General features: G+C 45.3%; 1 protein-coding gene across 1 annotated transcript; it reads right to left on the minus strand.

The window, feature by feature from the left end:
* Positions 1–6,055: 6,055 nt before the first annotated feature.
* LOC106592501 (claudin-9-like) lies at positions 6,056–7,460 on the minus strand. The gene has a single exon (XM_014183851.2). The coding sequence runs from the start codon at positions 7,150–7,152 to the stop codon at positions 6,499–6,501; it is 654 nt and encodes a 217-aa protein (XP_014039326.1). The 5' UTR covers positions 7,153–7,460; the 3' UTR covers positions 6,056–6,498.
* Between the last annotated feature and the right edge of the window lie 4,220 nt (positions 7,461–11,680).

Genomic DNA, 11,680 nt, shown 5'->3' on the forward strand with positions numbered 1-11,680 from the left:
AACACTTCAACGTGTTTAAAAGCCACCGTTGTTCCAAAATGCATCCATGTAATGCTGACCTCGCGCCAGCTCGCCTCGCATTCCCCAGGACAAATACTCATCAGAACATTGTTAAAGAGTCACACAGAAGGCCACATGCCCTGTGTTTAAATATACACTTTCTATTAGTTGTTATTGTGTGTGGCATAGAGGTGGTGGTGCAAGTTGACCCAATATGTGTGTGTGCACGCTCCTGACTTGGTTGGAATCTCTTTGCGCAATGTAACATTCCTGTCTGGTGCAAAGAGTTCTTTTTAAGCGCTGGAACTTTGTTCACTGGTCCAAATTAACATGCTCGCCCTTACACACAGATACTTGTATTGAGGTCACAACAAGCATATAGCATTTGATAGGCTAGTCCAGGTTCATTGAATTTAACATTGCTTAACTGTGTCTGACCTTTTCAACCAAAAATGTAATGTCCATGTCTTGTGCTCATAAGGAGACTAGTTAACTTGTCTCTTCTTTGCTTCCCTGAACATAGAACAATGGAGATGCTTGTCCAGTAGGTTCATGCTATACAACATTCGCAGAGTACGACCCTGCCTTACACAGGAAGCGGCGCAGGTCCTAATCCAGGCACTTGTCATCTCCCGTCTGGATTACTGCAACTTGTTGTTGGCTGGGCTCCCTGCCTGTGCCATTAAACCCCTACAACTCATCCAGAACGCCTCAGCCCGTCTGGTGTTCAACCTTCCCAAGTTCTCTCACGTCACCCCGCTCCTGGCTTCCAGTTGAAGCTCGCATCTGCTACAAGACCATGGTGCTTGCCTACGGAGCTGTGAGGGGAACGGCACCTCCGTACCTTCAGGCTCTGATCAGTCCCTACACCCAAACAAGGGCACTGCGTTCATCCACCTCTGGCCTGCTGGCCCCCCTACCTCTGAGGAAGCACAGTTCCCGCTCAGCCCAGTCAAAACTGTTCACTGCTCTGGCACCCCAATGGTGGAACAAGTTCCCTCACGACGCCAGGACAGCGGAATCAATCACCACGTTCCGTAGACACCTGAAACCCCACCTCTTTAAGGAATACCTGGGATAGGATAAAGTAATCCTTCTAACCCCCCCCCAAAAAAAAGATATAGATGTACTATTGTAAAGTGGTTGTTCCACTGGATATCTTAAGGTGAATGCACCTATTTGTAAGTCGCTTTAAATGTAAATGTAAATGTAGGGGATGCATCTCAGTAGTCTGGCTTGGCTTCCTAACCTTTTCTGTCTCCTTTCCTTCATCTGCATAGAACATGAGATAACTTGACAAATGCCCATTAGCCATCCTTCACATTGCTATCTGTATGCTATTCTATCTTGTATTTTGAGATCAGCACAAAGGCAAGTGGAGAGACAAGGAGAGTAAGCCACCAGACTATTGAGATACACCCGCTCTCTCTGCGAAAGAGGACTTTGTTCCTGTGAAAAAATACACATCTACTGCCCCCTTGTGGATATATAGGGAACTGTAGCTTGGTTTAGGCCTAGAGGCCTTCCCTGTAAATATTGTCACAGAAATAGTCAGTGTAAAAGCGCAGTTGTCTTTGCCATTCTATGAGTTGATTGCTAATAGTAGTTGCACAACATTGCTGTTGTTCATTTCGCAGATATACCACATTTTGGGCTCCCGAGTGGCGCAGCGGTCTAAGGCACTTCATCTGAGTGCTTGAGGTGTCACTACAGACACCCTGGTTTGATTCCAGGCTGTATCACAACCGGCCATGATTGGGAGTACCATAGGGCGGCGCACAATTGGCCCAGCGTCGTCCATCATTGTCAATAAGAATTTGTTCTTAACTGACTTGCCTAGTTAAATAAAAGGTTACATTGGTAGTGGATGGGGTTATGTTTTTTTAAAGCGCTTTGAGACCCAGAGGAAAGCACCAGACCTTTTTAAAAATATATATATATTCAAGATTTATTTAAGTAGGCAAGTCAGTTAAGAACACATTCTTATTTACAATGACAGCCTACCAAAAGGGAAAAGGCCTCCAGCGGGGATGGGGGCTGGGATTAAAAATAAAAATATAGGACAAAACACACATCACAACAAGACACCACAACACTATATAAAGAGAGACCTAAGACAACAACATAGATTGGCAGCAACATATGACAACACAGTATGGTAGCAATACATTACAACAACATGGTAGCAACACAACATGGCGTCAACAACATGGCAGCAGCACAACATGGTAGCAGCATAAAACATGGTACAAACATTATTTGGCACAGACAACAGCACAAAGGCAAGACGGTAGAGACAACAATACATCACGTGAAGCAGCCACAACTGTCAGTAAGAGTGTCCATGATTGAATCCTTGAATGAATAGATGGAGGTTGGGGTAGAAGCTGTTTAGAAGCCTCTTGGACCTAGACTTGGCGCTCCGGTACCGCTTGCCGTTCCGTAGCAGAGAGAACAGTCTATGACTAGGGTGGCTGGGGTCTTTGACAATTTTTAGGGCCTTCCTCTGACACCGCCTGGTATAGAGGTCCTGGATGGCAGGAAGCTTGGCCCCGATGATGTACTGGGCCGTTCGTACTACCCTCTGTAGTGCCTTGCGATCTGAGGCCGAGCAGTTGCCATACCAGGCAGTGATGCAACCCGTCAGGATGCTCTCGATGGTGCAGCTGTAAAACCTTTTGAGGATCTTAGGACCCATGCCAAATCTTTTCAGTCTCCTGAGGGGGAACAGGTTTTGTTGTGCCCTCTTCATGACTGTCTTGGTGTGCTTGGACCATGTTAGTTTGTTGGTGATGTGTACGCCAAGGAACTTGAAGCTCTCAACCTGCTCCACTACAGCCCCGTCGATGAGAATGGGGGCGTGCTCGGTCATCCTTTTCCTGTAGTCCACAATCATCTCCTTTGTCTTGATTACGTTGAGGGAGAGGTTGTTGTCCTTGCACCACACAGTCAGGTCTCTGACCTCCTCCCTATAGGCTGTCTCATCGTTGTCGGTGATCAGGCCGACTACTGTTGTGTCATCAGCAAACTTAATGATGGTGTTGGAGTTGTGCCTGGACGTGCAGTCGTGGGTGAACAGGGAGTACACGAGGGGACTGAGGACACACCCTTGAGGGGCCACCGTGTTGAGGATCAGCATGGTGGATGTGTTGTTACCTACACTTACCACCTGGGGGTGGCCCGTCAGGAAGTCCAGGTTCCAGTTGCAGAGGGAGCTGTTTAGTCCCAGGGTCCTTAGCTTAGTGATGAGCTTTGAGGGCACTATGGTGTTGAACGCTGAGCTGCAGTCAATGAATAGCATTCTCACATAGGTGTTCCTTTTGTCCAGGTGGGAAAGGGCAGTGTGGAGTGCAATAGAGATTGCTATTGCATTTGAGCCATGACCAGCCTTTCAAAGCATTTCATGGCTACAGACGTGAGTGCTACGGATCGGTAGTCACTTAGGCAGGTTACCTTAGTGTTCTTGGGCACTGGAACTATGGTGGTCTGCTTGAAACATGTTGGTATTACAGACTCAGACAGGGAGAGGTTGAAAATGTCAGTGAAGACACTTGCCATTTGGTCAGCGCATGCTTGGAGTACAGGTCCTGGTTATCCGTCTGGCCCATCAGCCTTGTGAATGTTGACCTGTTTAAAGATCCTACTCACATCGGTTGTGGAGAGCGTGATCACACAGTCATCCGGAACAGCTGATGCTCTCATGCATGTTTCAGTGTTACTTGCCTCGAAGCGAGCATATAAGTTATTTAGCTCATCTGGTATGCTTGTGTCACTGGGCAGCTCTCAGCTGTGCTTCCCTTTGTAGTCTGTAATAGTTTGCAAACCCTGCCACATCTGACAAACGTCAGAGGCAGTGTATTACATTTACATTTTAGTCATTTAGCAGACGCTCTTATCCAGAGTGAGTGCATACATTTCATAAATGTTTTTCCCGTATTGGTCCCCCGTGGGAAGCGAACCCTCAACCCTGGCGTTGCAAACACCATGCTCTACCAACTGAGCCACACGGGACCGTTACATTTCGATCTTATTCCTGTATTGACGCTTTGCCTGTTTGATGGTTTGTCGGAGGGCATAGTGGGATTTCTTATAAGCTTTCAGGTTAGAGTACCACTCCTTGAAAGCGTCAGCTCTACCCTTTAGCTCAGTGTGAATGTTGCCTGTAATCCATGGCTTCTGGTTGGGGTATGTACGTACAGTCACTGTGGGGACAACGTCCTCGATGCACTTATTGATAAAGCCAGTGACTGATGTGGTGTACTCCTTAATGCCAACGGAAGAATCCCGGAACATATTCCAGTCCGTGCTAGCAAAACAGTCCTGTCGTTTAGCATCTGCTTCATCTGACCAGTTTTTTATAGACCGAGTCACTGGTGCTTCCTGTTTTAACTTTTGCTTGTAAGCAGGAATCAGGAGGATAGAGTTATGGTCAGATTTGCCAAATTAATGGCGAGGGAGAGCTTTGTACGCGTCTCTGTGTGTGGAGTAAAGGTGGTCTAGATTTTTTTCTCCTCTGGTTGCACATTTAACATGTTGATAGAAATGAGGTAAAACTGATTTAAGTTTCCCTGCATTAAAGTCACCTACCACTAGGAACGGCACCTCTGGGTGAGCATTTTCCTGTTTGCTTATGGGGGAATACAGCTCATTGAGTGTGGTTTTAGTGCCAGCCTCGGTCTGTTGTGGTAGATGTAGACAGCTACGACAAATACAGAAGAAAACTCTCTCGGTTGATAGTGTAGTCTACATCTTATCATGAGATACTCTACCTCAGGTGAGCAAAACCTTGAGACTTCCTTAGATATCGTGCACCAGCTGTTGTTTACGTAAATGCATAGGCCCCCACCCCGTGTCTTACCAGAGGCTGCTGTTCTGTCCTGCTGATAGAGTGTATAACCCGCCAGCTGTATGTTCTTAATGTTGTCGTTCAGCCACGACTCAGTGAAACATAAGATATTACAGTTTTAATATCCCGTTGGTAGGATATATTAGTACATGCTTTCAGTTTGTCCCAATTATTTTCCAGCGATTGAACGTTAGCTAGCAGAACGTAAGGTAAGGGCAGATTAGCCACTCGTCACTTAATCCTCGCAAGGCATCCTGATCTTTTTCCGCGAAAACCTACATTTCCTTTTCCAGCGAATCACGGGGATTGGGCCTGGTTGGGTGTCTGTAGTATATCCCTCGCGTCGACTCATTGAAGAACTCCTCGTCCAGTTTGAGGTAAGTAGTCCCCGTTCTGATGTCCAGAAGGTCTTTTCGGTCATAAGAGACAGTAGCAGCAACAAAAAGACAAACAAAATAGCATGATTGGTTAAGAGCCGATAAGATGGCAGCCCTCCCAATCGCTAAATAGTATTTTAACGCAGGTCTGGAAAGCCCTGTAGTAACAGAGTCCATTGTTGTTGTATGGAAGTATCATAGAAATAGAATCTCTAGAAAGGGCTTGGAACCTCTATCCATGGAACTTTCATTGACTTGAATGGGGAGAGCCCGGTCTATAGATTCTGTTTCTATGCTGTCGTACGTGTTCACGTGACTGGGTTAATATGGTGGGGGTGACTCGTGTCCTGGCACATGTTATACAGATGGTCTTTGTCTGTGTCCTGTGCTCTGCCTTTGTGCTACTGTATAACCACTCTGTATACAACACACAAATACACACACACACGCACACACACACACACAAACACTGCCTACATGTGGGCTCTCCAAAACATACACGCACATGCACACACACACACTGCCCACACAAGGAGTCTGGCATACACACAAACACATGTCAGACATAAGCAGAGAGAGAGAGAGAGAAAGAAAGAGAGAGAGAGAGAGAGAGAGAGAGAGAGAGGGCAGAGTGGAATCTGAGCAATGCCAGTTATGTCACATTAATAAACACTTAGTTATTAACACATCCCACAATGCATTTCACCTCCCACACTGACACAAGTGCATCACACATTGTCCTTCTACTCTGGCAAACAACTTGTAAATATATGAGTGCAGTAGCTAAAACAAATAACTTGTAAATATATGAGTGTAGTAGCAATTACAAACATGTTGTAAAACACTTTATTATTTCATTTATAAATTACACTCACTAAGAAGAAGTTAACACAGAAAACTCAAATCAGAATGAAAACAACTAGAAGATGATGTCATAATGAAAACAACTAGAAGATGATGTCATAATAAAAACAACTAGAAGATGATGTCATAGCAAAATAACAAAGCTGTCTACAAGTGGTCTTAAGAAATGGAAAATAATCATGCACATTTTCTGAAATGTAATCATAAGCATTTTCTTATTTACATTTTGACATGTCTCTCCTTCACTGAGAATTTAGTGATGGGGTTGTTTTCATTAGGGCATAATGTTGCAAAATGTTTTACAATGGACAATGAAAATGAACATTTCTTATTGGACACGTTCAGGTAGTCCCTCCCTGTTTCAGTCCATTTTCTCTCAACGTAATGAACACAACCCTGGTGTGGCACGGTTCAGACATACTCCTTCTCCTCTACCACCACAGGCAGTGGGTTACTCCTCCCACCTCCCCCAAAAGTAGGTGTTGCCCTAACCCCTGGAGGGGAGGAGCCTGCGTTCAGCAGAGCCCCTCCCACCAGCAGCAGGATTCCCGCCCCCCAGCCTAGATACAAGGCGGGGCCTAACTCTCTCTTCAGCAGCGCGGCGACATTTGGATCGTAAAAATCCCTGACCACGGCGTGGGCCGTCCAGCAGATGGGTATCAGGTAGAGCAGCCCGGAGAAGAAGAATAGAGCCCCAGCCACGCGGGCTAGCCTAGCCTTGGACAAGTAGGCTCCTTCCCCTAGACACTTGGTGCACTTAGCCCCGGCCACGCCAAGCAGGAGTGCGAAGAGGCAGAGGAGGAGGGAGAGCACGGAGAGGGTACGGGACACCTGGGCGGAGATGGGGAGGGCCAGGGTAGAGTCATAAGTCTTACACTGGATCTGTCCCGTACTCTGAGACAAACACGTCATCCATAGCCCCTCCCAGAGAACCTGGGCGATCACGATCTCTCCGCCCGCGAAGGCGGAGACTCGCCACAAGGGGGCGGCGCAGACGAGAGCCCCGCCCACCCAGCCCATCACAGCTAACAGGAGGCCAAGTAGCTGTAGACCTGTGGACGCCATGGCGACGTGAAAAAGTCCCAAACAGTTCTGTTCAAGAACTTTGCTTGCAACTGAGCCTGGTCTGAGCCTGGTCTGGGCCTGGTCTGAGCCTGGTCTGAGCCTGGTCTGAGCCTGGTCTGCGCCTGGTCTGTGTCTGGTCTGAGCCTGGTCTGGGCCTGGTCTGGGCCTGGTCTGAGCCTGGTCTGGGACTGGTCTGGGACTGGTCTGGGCCTGGTCTGAGCCTGGTCTGAGCCTGGTCTGGGACTGGTCAGAGCCTGGTCTGAGCCTGGTCTGGGACTGGTCTGAGCCTGGTCTGAGCCTGGTCTGAGCCTGGTCTGGGCCTGGTCTGAGCCTGGTCTGAGCCTGGTCTGAGCCTGGTCTGGGCCTGGTCTGGGCCTGGTCTGAGCCTGGTCTGAGCCTGGTCTGAGCCTGGTCTGGGACTGGTCTGAGCCTGGTCTGAGCCTGGTCTGGGCCTGGTCTGAGCCTGGTCTGAGCCTGGTCTGGGACTGGTCTGAGCCTGGTCTGAGCCTGGTCTGAGCCTGGTCTGGGACTGGTCTGGGCCTGGTCTGAGCCTGGTCTGAGCCTGGTCTGGGACTGGTCAGAGCCTGGTCTGAGCCTGGTCTGGGACTGGTCTGAGCCTGGTCTGAGCCTGGTCTGAGCCTGGTCTGAGCCTGGTCTGGGCCTGGTCTGGGCCTGGTCTGAGCCTGGTCTGAGCCTGGTCTGAGCTTGGTCTGGGACTGGTCTGAGCCTGGTCTGAGCCTGGTCTGGGCCTGGTCTGAGCCTGGTCTGAGCCTGGTCTGGGACTGGTGTGTTTTCCCTGGTTTTCACTAGATGATGAGTGTTGTCAAGATGGTTTCAAATCTCCTCTCTTATCCAAAACAATGATTACAGGTGACAGACGTTCCCCTTGACAAAGTGTTCTTGTACGTCCCGGGATTGTTGCAGGAATGTATCTCTCTCTTTCCTCTTGGTTGAATATCCAGTCGTTCTGTGTCTTATGGTAGAAACAGTGATGGTCAGCATAAACCCCTCCTCTTCCACATCCTCAGACGGGTCAACAGCAACAACAATATTCCTGCCAGGACATGATGAAGGAATACATTGTAAATACTCTCAACCTATGTTTATGTTAATGTATACACACATAATAACATGTCCCAACATATTAAAATGATAACATGTCCCAACATATTAGCCTGATAACATGCAATAACATGTTATTATATAACATAATAACCAGGTACTTGTGACTTTTACACATTTCAGAAAGCAACAGAATCAACACAGCCATTCTGAAATGATAAAACAGGTACAGAGATAATCATGATGACACTTACTATTCCAAACCCCCAGAGGACTCTGCTGCTCTGCACCAGTGGACAGAATGAAGAGTCCTGTCCTGTGTAACACTGTGGAGTAGTAGAGGTCTGTGATGGTGTGATCATTCCTCTGTCATACACACAGACTGACCAGACTGTCTCACTGGAGCACAGCTTAACACAGAGGAGTGGGAGGAGAGCAGCACTCAGCTGGGCTGGGCACGATGTCTCACACGCACACACAACACACACACACACACACACACACACACACACACACACACACACACACACACACACACACACACACACACACACACACACACACACACACACACACACGCTAGCATGCAAACACATACACAGCTGAGTGTAGGAGGGGAGCAGCACCCGGCTGGCCACTATGTCACACACAGGCACACACACGGTGGTAAGCTCACACAAACGGTGGTAAGCTCACACACACATCCATACACCGACACACACGGACACACACTAGCATGCACACACATATGGGCACACACACATGCGTAACAGATTAGCAACACAATGCAGCGTTATGTCCCACATACTGACAAGTTTTCTACAAGGGTCAAGTGTTTGTGTGTTTTTCATGAACTATATGAAACTATCATTCTACATACGGTACATCTCTGTATTACTGTCTGATTCAGTTCATGTCTTCCATCATGTCTTCCATCATGCATTCCAGCAGTTAAAGTGTTAACATTCTAGATTCATTTCATGTCTTCCATCATGTATTCAGCAGTTAAAGTGTTAACATTCTAGATTCAGTTAATGTCTTCCATCATGTATTTCAGCAGTTAAAGAGTTAACATTATAGATTCAGTTCATGTCTTCCATCATGTATTTCAGCAGCTAAAGTGTTAATATTCTGTTGTTGCAGGAGTGGTAACAACTTTGAACCGTAGGTTTTATTGATGTTATTACGTCCCGGAAAAATCTTGATAACACCTTGGACTACAGTCTTGTCACAGATCACCTGAAACAGGTACTTAAAATCTGAAACTTTAAAAGTTAGTGTCTTTAAACCGATTTTATGTGAAATTTTACAAAGAAAAACCTTAGAGATAGGAGAGATGTATAAGCTATTGCTTATAAACGTTTTCCAAATGTATCTCTGCTGAAAAGATAAGCGTAGGATCCGTGAGGCGAGGTAATGTTTTAAACTCTAACGTTTTTAAAATGTATTGTTAACCCCCCAAAAATGCTTTGTCGAAATGTTTTAATAACTCTAAAGTGATGAAAATTTCAGTTGAGTCCATGTTCAATGCAATATACTGTCTAGATCCTGCTGCTCTCAGGAGAAATCAGATGGCCTCAATTAAAATGAATGTTAAAGACTAGCATCAGCTGATGAGAAAGCATAAATTGGCGCCCATTTCAAATAATTTAAATGGTCTTAGTGTACGAGTCATAAACGTTGCTCTTCCAGTGAAGCGGATTGAAAATGTCTGATGTTTGATTTTGAGGGGATCTATTGCTGGGATGTGTGTAGACTACATGTGATGGTTCACCTGATAGAGTCTAGGATGTGTGTAGACTACATGTGTTGGTTCACCTGATAGAATCTAGGCTCATAATTAATAGTTGTTAACAGAAAGATGTCTCTGCAAGGCGGAGTTCAGCTCATTGTTATTTGCAGTTAGTTTCTCAATCCTTCTTCCTCCTATTGCAGAATTAAGACTGGAACATAGTATCAACAGGAACTGAAAGTATAATTTCAACACACAGACATTTGACTTTTGTTCAGTTGACCTCTTCATGCACGTACACAGTCTCTACCACTGATTCTTCATCTCAAGCTAAAGCGAAGCATCAATCATTGTACTTTTGTATTTACAGGTGTTCCTATAATGTACAGATATTATAAAAATCCATTCATGGTTCACCTGATAGAGTCTAGGATGTGTGTAGACTACATGTGATGGTTCACCTCATAGAGTCTAGGATGTGTGTAGACTACATGTGATGGTTCACCTGATAGAGTCTAGGATGTGTGTAGACTACATGTGATGGTTCACCTGATAGAGTCTAGGATGTGTGTAGTCTACATGTGATGGTTCACCTGATAGAGTCTAGGATGTGTGTAATCAAATCAAACTATTTGTCACATATGCTGAATACAACAGTGTAGACTTTACCATGAAATGCTTACTTACAAGCCCTTAACCAACAGTGCAGTTCAAGAAGAGTTAAGAAAATATTTAACAAATTAACTAAAGTAAAAAATAATAAAAAGTAACACAATAACATAACAATAACGAGGCAATATACAGGGGGTAACGGTACCGATCAGTGTGCGGGGGTACAGGTTAGTTGAGGTAATCTGTACATGTAGGTGGGGGTGAAGTGACTATGCATAGTTAATAACAGCGAGTACAGCAGCAGTGTAAAATACAAATGTAGGGGGTGGGGGGTCAATGTAATAGTCCGGTGGCCATTTGATTAATTGTTCAGTAGTCTTATGGCTTGAGGGTAGAAGCTGTTAAGAAGCCTTTTGGTCCTGGACTTGTAGACTACATGTGTTGGTTCACCTGACAATTTGTGATTTGCTCTTTCAGCAATATTTTATTCATAACTTCCTCAGTGTGGTGTGATAACATCACATGTTGTGAAAGTCTCCTTATCCCCGGCTGAGTTGAGATGGAAGTGAGTCTGAGTAAGTTCTGAACTATTCTTGATTTCTTTACTTCGTAAAACTAAACATTGATAAATCATAAAATATCCTATTGTAGTGCATGTTGACACTCACCTGTGCTTTCCTGTTTATTTCAATAACTGTAGTAGCCATTTTCAGCCCAACACTTTCTTGGTTGATTATATCATTAAAATACACATTCATAAATATATTTCTATATTTCTTAACTTTATTGTTTTACTTTTAGATTTGTGTGTATTGTTGTGAATTGTTAGATATTACTGCACTGTTGGAGTTAGGAACACCTGCAATAACATCTGCTAAATATGTGTATGTGACCATTACAATGTGATTTGATTTGATTTTAAACATAATAATGAATAACTTATGAATAATTAAGTAACATTATAAACTGTGTGGTTCGAGCCCTGAATGCTGATTGGCTGAAAGCCGTGATATATCAGACCGTATACCACGGGTGTGACAAAACATACATTTTTACTACTCTAATTACGTTGGTAACCAGTTTATAATAGCAATAAGGCACCTCAGGGGTTTGTGGTATATG

Source organism: Salmo salar, chromosome ssa02, assembly GCF_905237065.1.
Source record: "Salmo salar chromosome ssa02, Ssal_v3.1, whole genome shotgun sequence".
In the NCBI taxonomy this organism is placed as follows: domain Eukaryota; kingdom Metazoa; phylum Chordata; class Actinopteri; order Salmoniformes; family Salmonidae; genus Salmo; species Salmo salar.